The sequence below is a fragment of the Cupressus sempervirens genome, chromosome 1, assembly GCF_028749045.1.
Source record: "Cupressus sempervirens isolate cs-2001-9-10 chromosome 1, ASM2874904v1, whole genome shotgun sequence".
NCBI classification, from domain to species: domain Eukaryota; kingdom Viridiplantae; phylum Streptophyta; class Pinopsida; order Cupressales; family Cupressaceae; genus Cupressus; species Cupressus sempervirens.
The window spans coordinates 621,208,894-621,228,551 of NC_143118.1; the positions used below are offsets into that span (position 1 = coordinate 621,208,894).

General features: G+C 35.9%; 1 protein-coding gene, 2 non-coding genes and 4 pseudogenes across 4 annotated transcripts; all 7 read left to right on the forward strand.

The window, feature by feature from the left end:
- Positions 1-2,495: 2,495 nt before the first annotated feature.
- LOC149579448 (small ribosomal subunit protein uS2m-like) lies at positions 2,496-17,894 on the forward strand. 2 transcript variants are annotated; one of them, XM_089832847.1, is made up of 2 exons: positions 2,496-3,128; positions 17,460-17,894. In XM_089832847.1, the coding sequence occupies exons 1-2, from the start codon at positions 2,542-2,544 to the stop codon at positions 17,500-17,502; spliced, it is 630 nt and encodes a 209-aa protein (XP_089688973.1). In that variant the 5' UTR covers positions 2,496-2,541; the 3' UTR covers positions 17,503-17,894. The 2 variants fall into 2 exon arrangements, with proteins under 2 accessions (XP_089688973.1, XP_089688979.1); XM_089832853.1 differs by lacking the exon at positions 17,460-17,894 and adding an exon at positions 7,876-8,158.
- On the forward strand, positions 5,229-5,320 carry LOC149579449 (small nucleolar RNA snoR31/Z110/Z27; annotated as a pseudogene).
- On the forward strand, positions 5,455-5,551 carry LOC149579450 (small nucleolar RNA snoR31/Z110/Z27). Its single transcript, XR_016358065.1, has one exon. It is a non-coding gene; the product is annotated as a small nucleolar RNA snoR31/Z110/Z27 (small nucleolar RNA).
- On the forward strand, positions 5,657-5,748 carry LOC149579451 (small nucleolar RNA snoR31/Z110/Z27; annotated as a pseudogene).
- LOC149579452 (small nucleolar RNA snoR31/Z110/Z27) lies at positions 5,854-5,945 on the forward strand (annotated as a pseudogene).
- LOC149579453 (small nucleolar RNA snoR31/Z110/Z27) lies at positions 6,071-6,165 on the forward strand. Its single transcript, XR_016358072.1, has one exon. It is a non-coding gene; the product is annotated as a small nucleolar RNA snoR31/Z110/Z27 (small nucleolar RNA).
- LOC149579454 (small nucleolar RNA snoR31/Z110/Z27) lies at positions 6,255-6,345 on the forward strand (annotated as a pseudogene).
- Positions 17,895-19,658: the final 1,764 nt, after the last annotated feature.

Sequence of the window (19,658 nt, forward strand, 5' to 3'; positions counted from 1 at the left end):
GATTGACCTTCCAACATTCCAAAACCACTTCTCCAAAACCCTATCTTGCATATTATGATTTTGCAAAAAGATAACAATCCTTTCTATATCATTCTATAGTACATAATATAAATGCCAAGCTTTTTACCCCAAATTGAAGTAAGCCATTCATCAAAAAATTTCCTAATAGGCATAGCTTCCTTATCCAAGCAAACAAAGAAAATAGCAATTAAGCCTAGACCGCTCATTCTTAATGGCAAACACCATGTCCTCATGGGGAGAAAGCAAAAGAATCTTAGGGCTGAGAGAAGGAGACTTGCCACTTTCTCCTCCACCTCCACCAACGTCGGCAATGCCTCCACCAGAGTGTCCACTTCCATTGGCTACGGACCGTCCTCCTTCCCCTCCTCATTGTTCTAACTCCACTGCCTTCCTGTGAAAAACTCCATTAAACTCAGTGGCTACAGAAAAAGGTGGAGAACTATCTGCCACCACTTGTTTATACGACAATTTTCCTTTTGGTTTGCCCACCTTACCATCCTTAGGATTATTAATAGCATTCTCTACTATATTATAAGTAATGTCATCTTGCAAAATAATTCCTTTCCCCTCACCATGATTTGGCTCTCCCATGGCACAAGCGAACTAGGCCGGGGGCAGATTACACAAGATACACACTAGGGTTTGAACTTATGAAAACAAAAGACCATAAAAATGAAGGACAAAACCACACACAGAAAATGAGGAGACCAACTAAGTAGTATGAATGACACAAGGCACATAGCATGACACACACATTTCAATCAAAACAAAAACCAAGGTTGACATCATCGACGATCATGGGGAAAAGTTCCTTTTATAAAGTTTTTGAAAAAATTAAAAATTAAAACAATAATAAAATTTTAGGTCTAAAGAAGTGTGTATTCATAACTTTTTCTTTGGCTAAATTATTAATTTAGAAATAAGCATAAAATATCTTACAAATAAATGAAATCTCATCCTTCAATTTTTTCAATCTAATATATGAAATTTATGCATATTGTACTATATACTAACTAGTACACCTTCTTGCTGCAAGTACTAATTATTAATTTATTTTGGACTATTCAAACTTTCCTCGATAACCTTGTTCTCTTACCAATAAGAAATATTTCCCTTAAATAAGAACTCAATGAGTATAACTATTCTAGGTCCTCTCCCCTCATAAGCTCTTTCTCTTACAAATAGGAAATATTTTCCATATCAAGTCAAATTATAATTTTTAAAGTTAAATTCGTTAACCATGATGCATTAACAAATTGGATCCTATCTAAGACTCTTTCCCATATTTGTCTTGGATTATTGCATGGTTTCTGAACTCAGTCCTTGGGGATTGACTTCCATGATAAACTCATCTGGGAGACTTGTACAGTGAAAATGATTCAAGGAAGTTCAAAATATCCATTTCTACTCCAAAATAGATGTAGGACAATAAAACTAGAGTCTCTTTGGTTTGTTGGTCATGTCGGTAGTCCTTTATGACTGTGAGGTGTGGGGGTGGGAGCAACATGTCAAAACATGGGTGGAGACAAATAAAGATAATTTAAGAACAATTAATCACTAGCAATCTCAAAGTGAAAACTTTTATTTTGTATGAAATTCTTTTGTCGAAGGTTGGGGCTTTTATGTTATAGGCTTTATTGATCATTCAATTTCTTAGTTACTTAAAGAAGATTGAAAACTTGTAGGACCATCGTTGGTCGAAATTTATGAAAGAAGAGGCTCTTAACTGTAGGAAGAAAACTTGGATGAAGCAAAACATTAAATGGATGGATAAATAGAACATCAAGTCACAAGAATACCCTAACACACATGTGGGCATAAAAAAGTTTGCAAGAGAAAAGTTTTGAAGTGCCATGTGGAAAAATAACACTGGTAGAAAAGATGCTTGTTAATATTAAGGAATTCAACCCAATTGTGGAACATGGTGAGAAAATATATCTTGGGGTTGCTATGAACGGTAAGGCAAGATTGTTAGATGCACAATTGAGGACACAATCTCCACCACAGATGCGAGACATGTAGATGGAAGAAGTCCAAAGAGGCTTGGGAGGAGAAAACTTGCATGTTTTGTAGGGTAGGAGCAATTGAAACATAATGACATTTTATCTCAGACTACACAACATACAACAACATCCGAATGTACTATGATGTTATCTTGAAGGGAGACAACATGCATAGTTAATTCAAAGGTAACAAGATCAAGCAAACTATTGGATTTTTTGGGTTAAGATACATATTAGAAAATTAGAAATAGAAATGAATACAAAAATTGCTTCCGTGCTTCACTCCCTTAAACTAATTTGGTCTCATAGACATCATTAAAATCATTCATTTCATTTCATAAACCAAAATACCTATAATTTGGGATTATAACACCAACTTTTAGAAAACCTAGTATTTGATGAACAAAACACGGTGCTTCGATTGAAACCCTAACCTAATTCATGATGCCCTAGCCCTAATGGTTGCAGACTGTCCTTATATGAAGTATCCGTTGAAGGCAGCGGAAAGGAAAGGAAGATGACATTCACCAACCTGGTTCTTCAAAAACTATTGGCGACAAACGCACATCTGGGCCGTCGCATAGCATCCCGTCATTCGGAAGTGTATGTCTATGGCTTCCGCAACGAAGTCGCCATTCTCGACTCAGACAAAACCCTTGTCTGCCTGCGTAATGCGCTTCATTTTCTGGGATCCCTCTTTCGCCAAAATGGCCGCGTGTTAATCGTCAACTCAAATTCACTATTCGATGAGATTACGGAACACACTGCCGCGAAACTCGGCAAAAACTGTCTGAACGACGCGCAATTGATGAATTTACTGTCCTCTTCGACGAAAAGAAGGATTCGCTTGTCGAGTACGAGGAAAGCAGGCGGTAGATCCATCATAGGAGGGGTGCCCGCGTTGAGGCCGGATTGCGTGGTGGCGATGAATGCAGAGAGGGAATCATCTGCTATTATTGAAGCTGCGAGGAACAAGATACCCGTGGTGTCTCTAGTCGAGTCTGATATATCCTTGGGATTGTATAAAAGAGTTACATATCCCGTTCCTGCCAACGATTCTGTACAGTTCGTCTACTTGTTTTGCAATTTGATCGCCAAAACATGGTATGAACTCTCTTTTCTTTTCTTGTTTTGGAGTCAAGTTGGAAAACATTTTTTTGCCACCTTTTCCGGATCTACTTTCTAGGTATATGTGGCATCATCTATTACCGTGAATGGGAGGAGTAATTTGAACCCAACATTTTCTGTTTCGTATATCCATAAAAAATAACCTCTTTTCTTCAGAATCTATTTTTGAATATAGTTGATACTTACCTTATTTCCTTATTTATTGTATTTTTTATTTCACTCCACACCTGGTTCTCGATTGCCCACCATGTTGGCTCGATGTCGTAATTTTTTCATACATCTGAGTTAAATCTGGGTCGTCTTGGATACATTCTGATACTTCTATTACTCGGACTTGTTCCATTTTAAATCCATTTCATCATCACCATTTGTTCTAGTGGCTTGCCTAAATATCCGTAATTCAGAACTAACTGTAACCCTTGTTTTCTGACTTTGTTAGAGTAAAACACAGCCTGAATTACATGTTCAATAGAATGCTGTTATGTCCATATCTTGTGAAGTACAGGTTACCAAAACCTATTAATCTCTGTTTTCTATTGAATTAAACGGTCATATGAAAAACGGTAGGCTACTGTAACATTACATACGTTTCTGAGGTTTAATATATCAGTGTAGGCAATCCTTTAAAATTTATAGGGTTCTCTGATCAAATAAATAGCGTTCTTTGAAATTATTCAGAGAGCTAATAAATTTAATGTTAAGTAATAGGTTATATATACAAAATGTTGTTTGTTTGCTTTTCTTGAAAGAATTTATGTAACCCCAAAGTGCACATTCTTTCTCATTAAAATGCATGTGGCCATTAGCCTTTTATTGCAGGCCGTATTTTATTTGCCTCTCTCGGTTTTCATTATTTATTTGATTGATGTCTGTTTAACTAATGAAATTTATATAGGGTGAACATGCCGATTGTTTCCTTTTTCTAGCAGTCAGCCCTCATCTGGCTTTTTTTTTTAGGTTAAAAAATTTGATTGTGTAAATTGTTGTCCACTGATAATCTTCAAGCTGTATTAGATTCCATAATTCCAGGTTGTGTCCATTGAATGTAATGTGTATCTTCCTTGTACGATGCATGCTAGCGCATTCTAGATATGTGCTATTATGCAATTTTGTATTTTGCCTGTTAATGCTTGTTTCTATGCCTCTGCATTTTGTTATGCCTTTGCATTTTGTTAATAATTTGATAATTGTAACTTTCAACATGTGCTCAAGTGATGCTATTTAAATTACCTCATTATTTTTCTAAAATGTGTTTAGTACCTGCTTGAATTGCTGGAAATTTTTGTACTCTTAATCTGTAGTTCAATTTGTGTGTAGTAGGTCAATTTCTGTATAATAAGGTGTATGAACTATGAAGTTCCACAACTCAAGATGCCTAATTCAATCGGTGAATGTAACCTATAATTATTTGACATTCATCTTATGTTAGAGTATAATCTCACTGGGGTCTATTTGCATAAAGTGGATGCTAAGGCAAATGGATTATGATGAATTAAGTTCTTTATCCAACACTTGGACTGACTTTTATATGATGGATCAAAGAAACTCTATATCTGAATCCTCAGATATGCCATTAAATTTGGGGTCAATACATGACGAATCAACACTACTTTTCAACCCTATCAGTACAATTTATTCATCTATATTAGTAGGATTGGTGTTAGTTTATGATTTGCTATTGTCAATGACAGATATGCCTGTTAGACTGAAAGTACACTGTTGTATATATACGCCTTATTATGTATATACTATCATTAGGGCATGTAGGTAGTGATGTTTGATATTTTTTACTCAATTCTGGGGCGAAGTTGTGGGTGATGGATTTAGATTCTGCCTGATCTATGTGTCTGCAAATGGTAGAATGGTATTTTAGTTGGTTCATTGACAGAGGAGACAAAACATTATCTTAGGGTACTTCCTTACATAGCTCCAAAGTCATGGATGTGAGATTCTTGAATCTGATGATGAATGTTATTTTTCTAAGTTGAGTCGTACCTTTTTCGGTTATTATCTAATTTTGTGTCTGAATTCAGCTTTCACACTTCCTAGTTATTAGGATGTATAAGTTATGTATGGTTCATCAAATGAGGAATTGTAACATTATCTTAGGACACCTTCTTACACAGCCTCAAAGCTGTGGATGAGAGATACTTGAATCTGATGATGAATGTTTGTTTTCTGATGAATATTCTTTGAATGTTTGTTTTCTGATGAATATTTCTTTCAAAGTTTCAAGAGAAGTTATAACTCTATGTTGGAATGTACAGATATGCAAGTATTTGTAGGGTGTGCTTATATTTCATTCATCAGATGATGAAACAAAACAAAATATTATCTTAGGACACCTTCTTACACAGCCTCAAAGCTGTGGATGAGAGATACTTGAATCTGATGATGAATGATTGTTTTCTGATGAATGTTTCTTTCAAAGTTTCAAGACAAGTTATAACTTTATGTTGGAATGTACAAATATGCAAGTATTTGTAGTGTGTGCTTATGTTTCATTCATGAGATGAGGAAAGAAAATATTATCTTAGGACACCTTCTTACATAGCCTCAAAACTGTGAATGAGAGATACTTGAATCTCATGATGAATGTTTGTTTTCTGATGAATATATCTATCAAAGTTTCAAGACAAGTTATAACTTTATGTTGGAATGTACAGATATGCAAGTATTTGTAGGGTGTGCTTATGTTTCATTCATCAGATGAGGAAACAAAATATTATCTTAGGACACCTTCTTACACAGCCTCAAAGCTGTGGATGAGAGATACTTGAATCTGATGATGAATGTTTGTTTTCTGATGAATATGTCTTTCAAAGTTATAATTATGCTGGAATATACAGATATGCTAGTGTTTCTAGAGTATGCTTATGTTTCATTCATCAGATGAGGAATAAAAACCTTATGTTTCATTTGTCAGTTGAGGAAAAAAAAAAACATTATCTTAGGACACCTTCTTACACAGCCTCAAAGCTGTGGATGAGAGATACTTGACTCTGATGATGAATGTTTTCCTATGATGAATTTCTTTTAAGGTCAGAATCTTGACATTCATATAGGATTTCACAATGGTTCTTGTATGACGCTTACAGATGGTTCATCAAATGAGGAAATCAACACTATCTTAGGACACCTTCTTACACAGCCCTTGAGCTGTGGATGAGAGATATTTAAATCTGATGATGAACAATCTATGCTTTATGTAAATTTTTTCTTTTTAGATAGTTATTAACAATAGCACCAAGATTGCACATTTCATTTATTTATTCTTCAAGTTCCTGTCTCTTTGTTTGAACCATAGTTGGCATATTTTAGTAGTTAGAATCATAGATGGACTATTGGCAGAGTACTCTCCGAGTTGCAAAAACTGACATAGTTAATCTGGCTTGGCAAGTTTTTATGACTTTTTACTGTTGCCAAAAACTTGCAGAAATTTTGGCAAGAACTTGTTTCTTACTTGCTGAGTTTTTGTTAAAAATTTGGTCATAGTTTTATAACAACTTTTTAAGGCAAAAAGTGACCCAAATCTGTTTCATTTCTCATTTCTCCACTTGTATTTTGCCGAGAGGAGACAAGTCTTCCAAACACTTGCAAACTGATTTCAATCAATTAGAGGTGGACTTGAGGTGGGTTTGAGGCACATTTGCAGTGGGTTTGGAGCAGAGTTTTTGAAGAGGATGACATCAATGATTTGAAGGTGCAGGCTATGGAGGAGGGCATGGATTTGGTTTCACGTTGGATGAGATTCAGTTGAATGAGTAGTCACTGCTAATGCTAGGAGAAGCTAGAGGGAGAGCTATATCTAGGATTGAAGACAAGCCACAAACTGAGTTAGATAAACCAAGCAAGAAGGCAATCATGGCTAGTGCTTCTAAGATTAGTCCTTCTAGTTCTACCTCTCCCTTAGTTTGTATTAGAACTGAGAAGAGGAAGATGTAATTGCAACAATGTAGTTACTTTTAGTTTTACATAAATTATTTACTATTTTGCTTCCAGACATGAGTCTTCCTCGGGAGAATGCAATTCTGTACCTACTTTGTGTTTAAATATATCTAGACCAAGCTTGTTTGTTTTGTGTTCTCATTTATTGGCTCTTTGGATGTATCTTCTCATTTTGTAAAAAAAATGCATTTCTAATTAAATTTAAGCAATTTTTTTAAGTTGCCGAGTTTTTGCTGAAAACTGGCCTGAGTTTTCCCTGAATTCATTTTTCAGACCTTGGTGAGTTTTTGGCTTTGACAAGTTTTTCAACCACGGCTAGAATGTTTCGAAAGTGACTTTTCTTTGAAGCGGAAGTCTGATTATTGGAGCCTCAAATGATCTTGTGTAGAGGTGCTCTAGATATAACTTAAAATGTGTGTATTGGTGTTGCTATTTGTTTTATTTTATGTGATAAATTTAATTCCATTAGGGTATTCATTTTAACAATTTTAATTGTGTTTGGTCATTGACTTATTTGTCTTTGTGGTAGTATTATCCATGGTAATTTGGTATTTGCAAAGTGTTTTATCAGAGGATAAATGATGTTATTTGAAAAAACTTAGTGTAGGCTAATGCAAGCTGCAAATGAGTTCAGTAATCACTGCTTCTGATATATGCTCGTGTGTCTATGATTTCAATCTTTTAGTTTGTAAATTTGCTGTCAAGTTGAGGATTCTGCTGCTGTATATGCTTTCAGTTAGTGTAATCAAGTTTTTATTGGCCATTGGTCTTCCAGGTAGTACAAGAAAGGCATTCAGTCATGGTAGTTTATTGGGGTGGAATAACTAATTTTGGATCATTTTCCAATCAAATTAGCCCAGTCAACTATGGTTAGAGTGTTTCAAATTTGACTTTTCATTGAAGCGGAAGTCTGATTATTGGAGCCTCAAATGATCTTGTGCAGAGGTGCTCTAGATATAACATAAAATGTGTGTGTATTAGTGTTCCTAATTGTTTTATTTTATGCAATAAATCTATTTCCATTAGGGTCTTCATTTTAACAATTTTAATTGTGTTCAGTCATTGACTCATTTGTCTTCGTTGTAGTATTATCCATGGTAATTTGGTATTTGCAGTATTATCCATGGTAATTTGGTATTTGCAAAGTGTTTTATTAGAGGATAAATGATGCTATTTGAAAAAACTTAGTGTAGGCTAATGCAAGCTGCAAATGAATTCAGTAATCACTGCTTCTGATATATGCTCGTGTGTCTATGAAGTCTTAAGTATTTGAATCTTTTGGTTCTGTAAATTTGCTGTCAAGTTGAGGATTCTGTTGCTGTATATGCATTCAGTTAGTGTAATCAAGTTTTTATTGGCCATTGGTCTTCCAGTTAGGGTATTCATTTTATGCGATAAATCTAATTCCATTAGGGTATTCATTTTAACAATTTTAATTGTGTTTGGTCATTGACTCATTTGTCTTCGTGGTAGTATTATCCATGATAAGTTGGTATTTGCAAAGTGTTTATATCAGAGGATAAATGATGCTATTTGAGAAAACTTAGTGTAGGCTAATGCAAGCTGCAAATGAATTCAGTAATCACTGCTTCTGACATATGCTTGTGTGTCTATGAAGTCCTAAGTATTTGAATCTTTTGGTTTGTAAATTTGCTGTCAAGTTGAGGATTCTGCTGCTGTATATGCTTTCAGTTAGTGTAATCAAGCTTTTATTGGCCATTGGTCCTCTAGTCAGTACAAGAATGGCATTCAGTCATGGTAGTTATTGGGGCAGAATAACTAATTTTGGGTCATTTTCCAATCAAATTAGCCCAGTCAGTCCAAGCTGTAATTAATATTTTGCATTACCATTGTCCACAAACACTGTCTGATGATATGCTCAAATTTGCACTGTAAAGAGTTAGTCAATACAATTAGAATTATGTGGCAAATCTACTTATAAAATGAATTGGCAAAATCTGGAAATGGGTAAGTTGAACCTATTTGGTATTTGTTGCCATAACACTATCATAGGACACCTTACACAGCCCTAAAGCTGTGGATAAGAGGGAAAGATTTTTAAATCTGATGATGAACAATCTATTCTTTATCTTAATTTTTCTGTTTCAGATACAGGATGTAAGCAATGTTTAGTTTTTGTGAAAGAGAATAGCAATGGCACAAATATCAGATATTTATGAACTCAAATTTGATACGATTAATTGCCCTTGGAAAACCCTCCTACTCAACCTAGTCACACTTGAATATGATCCTTTATTGAGTTCTTAAAAACAATTAACAACAGTTGCTTATGATTGAAAACAGAAAAGCATCAATCAATAAGCTTTTATTCTCTTGATCTCAGATTCATCAAAACAAAAATATATGTGACACGCGCGCGCGCGCACACGCACACACATACCAGGATCACATACACAGTAATAAGTTCACTGCCTATGCAATTAAAAAACATTAAACAAATACTGGGGACTCTTCAGTCATAATCTCTACAGCACTCATCAAATATACTGATTGGCTTTTTGCTAGAGCAACCTAACCCCACGAATATTAGTCTCAACGGACTTTATAATTCCTGTGGATTTGAAAACAAAGAGATGAAGGTGCTACACAGGCGGCTCCTGTGTAATGACAAGAAATGACTGTTGTAAATCCTTATGTCACTTGAAAGTGGAGACTCTTCAATGATATTTTATAATTGACCTTTCTTAAACTGTTGGCAAGCCAAAACAATGCCAAGTTATTTGGTCTTAAGCAATAACAAAGGTATTCAATAAAAAAATTAGAATAAGAACTGATGCCAGCGGTAGAGATTCCAACAGCTGTAACTCCAAGACACCTCATGATGCAAAGCAGTGAACACAGTTCATGCATGATGCAAAATGGTGAACAGAAGAAAAGATCTATTGCAGCTACTAAAACTTCAACAAACAATATCATCAAGATTGCATGCCTCATTTTCTCGTGTGACTTGCTTTATTTGGACCAAAAGTAGCATGTTTTGGCAGCTAGAATCTTTCAGAGTTTACTTCTCTTTGAAGTGATAGTCTTTTTATCTGAGCCTCAAATGATTTTGTGTAGACTATATTCCAGATGTAGTGTAGAATGTGTATATTGGTTGCTATAGTGTTGGCTAATGCAAACTGCTAAGGAATGTAGTATTCACTACTTCTGATATATGCTGTTGTGGTCATGTGGTCCTTAGTGTTGTTATATTTTGGTTTTTACTGCCGATATGCTTTCACATAGTATCATCAAGTTTTTAGTAGCCATTTGGCCTTCCAATTAGTGCAAGAAACACGTTTGGTCGTGGGTATTCTTGGGCTGCAATAAATAATTTTGGCTACCATTTTCCAATCAAATTATCCTATTCAGTCCAAAATTTAATTGATATTTTGTATTACCACTGTCCACAAATGCTATCTATGATGCTCAACAGTGTCCTGTAAATAATTAGGTAATACAATGTGAAACATGTGGGCAAATGTTACGTCCAAAATGGATTGGTAAATCTACAAATGAGTAAATTGAACTTATTTAGTATTTATTGCTGTTCATCAAATGAGGAAATGTAACACAATTTTAGGTCACCTTCGTACACAGCTCAATAGCTGTGGACGAGAGAGATTTAAATCTGGTGATGAACAATCTTTTATTTACGTCATGCCAAAAATACAAGGGGAAAAACACATGGATTCTTTTTTTCTAAAATTAAATAAAACTACTGTGTTGATAAAAGGGTTGACCACAACTTACAGGACACAGGTTTGATAAAAGTTAAATTTTGTTTCACAAGTTAAACTACGGTAGGTTGAAAAGCAGACATAGACCTTAAGACTACCTATTGGTTTATAACCATCGTGTAGGAATTAACTCAAGTATAGATTAAGTTGAAACGTAATGGTTTTAGGTTCCTAGTGTTGAAACACTGGCTTTGATACTAATGTTACTTCCAAAATGGATTGGTAAATCTGCAAATGAGTAAATTGAACTTATTTAGTATGTATTGCTGTTCATCAAATGAGAAAATTTAACACAATTTTAGGTCACCTTCTTACACAGCTCAATAGCTATGGACTAGAGAGATTTAAATTTGGTGATGAACAATCTTTTATTTATGTCATGCCCAAAATACAAGGGGAAAAACACACGGAATTTTTTTTTTTAAAAATTAAATAGAACTACTGTGTTGATAAAAGGGTTGACCACAACTTACATGACACATAGGTTTGATAAAAGTTAAATTTTGTTTCACAAGTAAACTACAGTAGGTTGAAAAGCAGACATAGGTTCTTCTAACAAAACCTTAAGAGTACCTTTCAGTTTATAACCATTGTGTAGGAATTAACTCAAGTATAGATTAAGTTGAAATGTAATGGTTTTAGGTTCCTAGTGTTGAATCATTGGCTCTGATACCAAAATGTCATGCCCAAAATATAAGGGGAAAAACACATGATTTTTTTTTTTTGTTATCAATATACGTAGACCAACCACTTCTCATTTATTTTATTGAACCACTTGATTCAAAGGCTCCATCGGGAAAGAACTAGGAAGAAAACTCGACATCGTGGTTATTTCGACAATAAGTTTAATAAAAATATTTTTACACAGGATTACTATCTCGAAGAGAAATCTCCCAACATATTTGAATTTAAATAACAACTCTAAATTTCCTCCTTGGCTCCACAACAAGGTAGCCATTACGAAGTCTGCAACACATTCAGGTAATCATGGAGAGGACGAAACTGACTGAGAGACAAACAATTTTAACATGACATTCAAACATTTACTCCCATACAGGTTTGCATCATAGGTTTGTTATTGAACTAGACTAGGGAGAAGGTGGATTTTTCCAACAGGAGATAGCAGTCACAACACCATAACAGGTGCCCTTTCAGGGCTATAAACACAAGAACTTCGGTTCTTCGATTTCTTAAATTCCAAAACTCGAAACATAGTTTGTGTTGACGAGTAGGGGTCCATAACACCCTACTCTTTCCCTCTCCTTGTCTTGAGGAGAGAGACTGCACTGTCATAGTCAACTAAAGACCTCCCGTACATGACCACTTCTGCCCTATCAAAGGGTGAGTAATGCCAATATAACTCATACAATCCCTTAAAAAGTTAAAAGTGAAAAAATCAAAGGAAACATTTAAGAAAAACCCATTTCAATTCCTTCCAAACATGCATATGCAAGAAAACTACTTAAGCATGAAACACAACATGAACAAAATGGGCTTGAATGATTCCTACCTTCACAATAAAGTTATGGCAACTGAAAGTTGAGATGAGCTTTCCTTCCTTCTCCTCCTTAAATTTTGAATTGCTCTCTAAAACTAGAGGTTGGGTGAACACTCTTCCTCTCTCAAATCTGCCTCTAAATAGGATCCCAACTTAACCACTTATAAAATGCCATAACTCCCTCAGTTGCCTAAAGGCTTCTAGAGTCTTCTAACTCAATCTTGTCATAAGGCTAACCTCAAGGTGGAGTTTAATTTATCCAACTCATGGTGAAACATTCAATTTTCGCAATAAAGCAAAAAAGGGATATTTGGGTGACCACAAAAGTCAACAAAAGGGGGTTAGAGGGGTGGAAAATGCTCCTAACCCATACTCATACTCCTTAGGTACTTAATTTTCATGATTTTTGGCCTCCAGGACTATTTAGGGACCTATCAAAATGCTTGAAAAATTTGGACTTTCTAACAACCCTAAAAAATGCAAATTAATCACTAATTCTGACTAGGATAATTAATCTCAATTACTAATTGATTAGTAAAAAGGTCACCAACCTAGTGCAACTTAGATCTTCAGGTTACTTGGTTACTCTTTATTATGCTGAAATGCATATACGAATCACGAGTGTCAAGCGACATTATAAAATCACTGTTACATAACATTAACACTTAATGATTACAGAATGATACACATTCAATTTATGATACAAAAAAATACGAAACAACGGGGTCTACATCTTTTATTAGATTCAACCCTAGTTTTCACAAACTGTACACTCATTTATCTTTGGTTTTTTTGGCTAAAATATCTTGCACACTTATTGCACACATCAATAGTTCGAGAAAGTCACATGCATATATATATATATATACATCTCATCAGGATAATCACATAACTCAAAACATAAATCTTTCAATTAATTAACTATTTATCTCATTTTTGCTTATATATTTAACCACTAAAATTGCATAATCAAAGTGTTAATTTTGCATTCACTTTCTACACTACATCATTAGTATACATGTTCATGAAACATTAAATAACATAATTAAACATCTCAAAGTAAAACATCGTACGACATAAAATAACATAATAATGTCCAGTGTATCTAACAATGTCTCAACATATCGAGTCATGAGTATCAAAATAATAATGTATCAACTACGTTATGATGGGTTGGGGTGAGGCCTCACATCCTCCCCCTTAGGCATGAACTTCCTCTTGAAGTTCATAAAAAAGATATGGGTATTGTCCCATGAAGCCGTGACCTCATTATAACAATCCCAGTGGACTCTAACTTAGTCCAGCTCTCAGCCTTGAAGAACTGTGGCCTGATGCTCAGCCTAGTGGTTGTCAACCACTGCAAAAACTCTATGGGATCTGCCTATATCACCAACTGTTGGCTCTAAAATAATTCCTCTTTGACCACTAGATGATTGTCCCTGCAGATACTCTAGCTATATGACCCATGCCACTACAAGTGTAGCACGGTCCTCGAGTATAAGACTATACACCCTATGATTTGGACTTTTGTGAGCCCCTTGACTTGCTAGATCCACTGTATCCACCCTTGGAAGACTACTGAGTCTTCATTGACTGTGACTATGGGGATTGTACCTTCTGATCCTGTTTGGGACCTTGTGATTGCTATTGCTCGGGCTTGGAGCCTTGATAACCTTGTCAGGGTTTCTACTGCTGTTGCTGCTGTTGTGGTTTCTGTTAATGAGAGTGTTGGCCTTTAGAGGACTCTGCTGTATAGTTCTGATTCCCTTTCCAAGGGGGTTTCTGCTGGGTAGAGTTTTGGTTTTGAGATTGATCTCGTGACTCCTATCTACCCCAAGCATCCTCAGCAACTAATGCTATCTCAACTACCTGTCTGAAGGTGGCAGGGAAGGCCAAATAGACTGCACTCTAGAGTGAGAAATTTAGGCCCATGATGAAGCGATGTACTCGTAGTTTCTCGTCCTTCATGTATTCAACATATTGAAGGAGCTCGAGAAACCTGCTCTCATACTGAGCTACTGCAAGGCCCCTCTGATGTAGAGAATGCAATTCTTCCATCTGCTTTTGTCTGGAGTGCTCGAACAGGTGCCTCTCTTGGAATCTAACCAAGAATGACTCCCATGTGAGGGTATCCATCCTCATTCCTCTTATAGTTTTCTCCTGATGCCACCAATTGGAGGCATCTCCCCTTAGCTGATGGACTGCTAGACTTGCTTTCAGATTACTCCCATAAGGATGTAATCCAAAGCATTGCTGCAGACTCTGTAACTAGGCCTCTGCTACTGCAAGGTCCCTTTGATGTAGAGAATGAAATTCCTCTATCTGCTTCTGTCTGAAGTGCTCGGACAGGTACCTCTCTTGGAATCTAACCAAGAATGACTCCCATGTGAGGGTATCCATCCTCATTCCTCCTATAGTTTCCTCTTGATGCCACCAATTGGAGGCATCTCCCCTCAGCTGATGGATTGCTAGACTTGCTTTCAGATTACTCTCATAAGGATGTAATCCAAAGCATTGCTGCAAGCTTTGTAACTAGGCCTCTGCTACTGTTCCATCAGTGGAACCGGTAAAGAACGGTGGTTGGAGTCGAATCAACTCCCTGGTCTCATCTCCTACATGTCTAGGAGGTCTATCGAGTGGTGGTCCTCTCTGATGTATCGACTCACTCTCATGCTCGCCTTGCCCCTCAACTTGCCTCGTGGGGGACTCCTACTCCTCTCTCTGCCACTAGGCCTGCCTCCTCCAGGTCCTTGTGCTTCTTCTTCAAGAATTTGCTGCCCTGGTTGTATTACAGGTGGTAGTCTCTGTTGGACTACTCCAATCAGTGTTTGGAGGGCATCCAAAATGTCTTGATTCGAGTTTGGTGGTGGTGGTGGTGGAGGTTGTGGTCCATCCTCCTGTTCCGCTCTAACACCTCTCGCCCTACGACCTCAGCCTCGTCGGTTGCTTTGAGTAATGGGAGGCATCCTACAAAATTTAAAGTTTAGATTAAGTTGAAGCGTAATGGTTTTAGGTTTCTAGTGTCGAAACACAGGCTCTAATACCAGAATGTCATGCCCAAAATACAACGCAAAAAAAAAACAAGTAATTTTTTTTTTTTTAGTGTTTTTGAAATTTAATAATTTTTTTTTTTACATGTGTTTGTTTTTTGCCTTGTATTTTGGGCATGACACTTTCCATTGTGACTTTTTCTGTTCAGGTGGTCTAGATGTAAACAATAGCATCAAGATTACATATTTCATTTTCTTATTCCTAAAGCTTCTTGTAACCACCGCCTCTTTACTTGAACCAAAATCAGCATGCATGCTTCAGTAGCTAGTGTTTCAAAATTGACTTTTCTTTGAAGTGGAAGTTTATTTGTTTGACCCCCAAACTATCTTATGCAGAGGTATTCTAGATATAGTTCAAAGTGTGTATATATTGGTGATGCTATATGTTTTATTTATGGTATAATTCTAAATCCATTGGGGTAATTGATTTTAACAATTTTCAATGGGGTGATGTTATATTTGGTCTTCAGGGGTAATGTTATCTATAGGGCAATTCAGTATCTTTCTTTTTTTGGAGAGGGTACATGATGACATTTGAAAGAGTAGTGTTGGCTATAATATAAATTGCGAATGAATGTCAGAGCTTCTGACACATTCTCTTGGTCTATAAAGTCCTTAGTATTCGAAATTTGGTTTGTTGTTACATTTAAAGTTTTGCTGCTAATATGCTTTTCAGAGTGATAAGTTTTTTTGTGACATTTGGCATTTTTCATTCCAATTCTTGGCCACCATAATTCATCAAATTAGTCCACTCAGTACAAAATGTAAATGATAATTTGCACTATCATCATCCACAAAATACTGTCTGAAGATGTTATGAAGTGTCCCACAGAGAATTAGTTCACACAATGTGAAACATGTGGGCAATTGATGCTTGCAAAATGGATTTGGTAAAATCTGGAAATGAGTAAATTAAACTTATTTTGGTATTTCATTACATTCTTCCGTGATTTGGAACTCTCTGGGGAAGCTTCATTAGACACATGTAATATAAGATAGAGATATTGTGTAGTATAATCTGGGCCCTGTTTCATAGCCGGGTAAGAATGTTCTGATTGGGGAGATTACTATTTTTCTTTTCAATTCTTGTGATTTGGATGGGACTGCTTTGTAATGGTGTATTATTGGATTAAGCTTTGGATAATCTATTTTCAATTATAGATGATTATGCATCACACAGTTGCAATCGTGCGCTTTTTTTTGTGGTATGCTTGATGCTTTGTGCCATTGTAACTGCTTCAAGTAAAGCTTTTTCATTTGTAATCATGCTTGTGTTTCTGATAATATTTTATTTAGGTAGGCAGTTTGGCTGAAGTGTATTTCCTCATTTTAGGAGCCTATTTGTAATTTGCTATCTTAATTCGAGTTATGTTCACCTACATTGACCATGTGAACTGGTGACCTTTATGACTGGATACGTTTTTCATTGCCGACAATTAAATTTTTTGTGGAATTGGCTCATCTTCTATCATGGCATGCATTTAGCTATATTCTGTTATACATATTCCAGTTATAATTGTATACATTGACTAAAGCCTTTTGCCCTTTTGGGATTGGTTGGCAATTTTGTTGCAGATGTTTTCTTCTTAGTGATTAGTAGTTTATGCACATTAATATTTTGTATGGTATTATGGATACTTGTAACTTGCCATATGTGTTCCTTTTATGCTTCACCACCTATGACTTTATCTTTGGAAGTGTAATCATAACAGTTAACACTAGTCAGTTTCTGTGAACATAGCATCTAGGAAAATTGTGCAATTAATTCATTGTCATTCTAGGAAATGTTCTGACATGATGTTTCCTGGCTATTCTGGAAATCCATGAACACCCAAAAAAGTTGTTTTTCCTGATTTTGAAGTCTAGGATGGAGGATGGATGATTCACATTTTTCACTGAGATGTCCTGGCTGGGATCTAGTTGAGAACTTTGGGGATGCATCTGGGTGGATTTGTTGTATTTTGTTGAGTAAATGTGATTGCTAGGATATGGAAACATGTTTTGTGTATTTTGGACATACAAATATATTCAATTTAATTTTGACTGAAATGTGCTGTTGATGGTTGCATAGGTATTGCTCTTCACAACATTTGGAGCCCATGATTGAAATTTGAAAATTGGTGTTTATATTATATATGTGGGACTGCAGTCTCAAATATGATCAGTTCAGCTCCAGTTAGGTCTCCAGCTCCAGTTGGGTATATGGAATGCAGTAAAAAATGCTCTATGCAATTATGCTGGATATGTGGGTCTCATCAATTGTTTTAAATCATGTTGTTTCTCACTAATTGTTTTAAATCATGTGATTTCTCACTAATTGTTTTAAATCATGTGATTCCTCACTAATTGTTTTAAATCATGTGTGATGGATTAATGCTGATATTCGGAGTTAAACATATCTCCGAGATCTATTTTTAATAGCACATAATTTGTAGTTAATGCAGACTACTTTTGTAATTGTTGAACTTGTGTGCATAATAAATATTTGCAGAGCGTTACAAATGCATGATGGTGAGTAGAGATGCATGCACATTGCAAAATAAGAATTAACACATGGAAGCTGAATATTAATGTTTCATTGGAATACGAATCCCTAGTCTGTGTGAAATACAAAGAGTTTTGGGACAGGGTATGGATATGCATACACGCACAATGGTAGGCACGTCCCACCTTTCTTTATGAGATGTTTGCAACTACTGAAATAGTTCATGGCTTTGGTTGGGTAATGTAGCTTTACGCCTGTCAGTTGCATTTACTTTGAATACCATAGGCACCAAAATGGCAATCTTCTATAGAGTGCCTTGTCCATCTCTAATGATAAATAGGATACTGGTCTCTGTGCAAGTTCTGGTATGCTGAAAACTTGGAGGTTTGTTACACTTGGAATGGTAAGATGCCATAGTACATACACTTCTTTGCCTTATTTTATATGATATAAAAAAAATAAATACAAAAACTCAAATCAAAATGAAAAAATATCTGGGCAATAGCAAAAGCCAATCATGTTGTTGCCCCTCTTGACACCACTGAAAGAGATTTATCAGCACAGGAAAAAACAAATCCAATTGCTTGTATAGGCCCCCCAGTTTTTCAAAGATTTGGCCATCGCTATGTATCTTCATTTTTATGCCGAAGGCATTTCCTGTGTGAATGTGGGCAGCAAAAACTTGAATCTACTGGTGAGAAATTGTGCAGACAAAATGATTACCATTGAGGCAATTTGCATCGCCAAAGCAAAGTACTGTATTGTATTGTACAGCCCAAATTCCATTGGTGTGCATAATCTTTCTCACTTTGTTGGACACCAACTTGTCATATGACCTTGTCAATGTTAACGACAACATGGTTAATACAGCTGTTGCTTGGAGTCTTTTGGCAGATCTGCTCATTGCTTCGATCTGCTCATTGCTTCTTCCATTAGGAATATATACTCCCAAAACTATTTCAGCTTTTCGGGGACATTGACTAATTGCTGCTAATGTTATTGATTGTGGAGTGGCTGATGAGTTCCAAGCGGGTTGTCAGAGCTGATTGGCATGTGAATTAAGCTGCTGCAATATCAGCTGGACACTCATCATTATTTAAGATTTAACTTGCTGGAAGAATCTGAAGCTCAGTCTAGTGTGAATATGCATACGATAGATGCTGGTCAGACTTCACCACTGAACCAATATGGTGGAGTCAGCGACGTTCCCAGTTAAATTGTATGTTCTGTCATTATTGAGATTACTAAATCTACTGCAAAGAAGGTTGGGAACCTCTTTGTAGTTTACATCAGGTTTATGCTTGAGTATATCTCAGTTCTAAAAGTAGATTTCTATTTAATGTGAGGTTTCAGTTGTATTTAATGTTGTAGTTTGTCTTCATATGAGAAAACTGTGTGCTGTAAATGTGAACTTTATCATTGCATACTCAGAACAAAAGGTCTACAAATAGACTCCGCACTTTCAGAAACTTGCAACTTTTTGACACAATACCTGAAAAGGAAAAGTGAGAAAAGTAATAAAAAATTGGTGTGGGACTTCACAAATGTACCATATATATAAAGTCATTAGGGACATTTTCCGTTACAATTAAAAGTTGGCCGATTCAATAGTGATCCGAGCCTAAGATTCTAGGATTTATATAACATGTTTCTTCGAACCACTTCATGGGTTTAACCATAGATATAACCACTTGAAGTTTTTGATTGGGGGTGGCAAAACTTTGGGAGGACAAAGCCACTAGCATTTTCTGTCAACACACTTATTGATGGAAAAATAGTCAGAAT

Bases quoted from the DNA above. Each gene is read 5' to 3' on its own strand.
- LOC149579448 (XM_089832847.1), top strand. From the start codon at position 2,542: ATGACATTCACCAACCTGGTTCTTCAAAAACTATTGGCGACAAACGCA. The intron at 3,129-17,459 runs GTATGAACTCTC...ATGGTTGCATAG, and splicing joins AATTTGATCGCCAAAACATG to GTATTGCTCTTCACAACATT.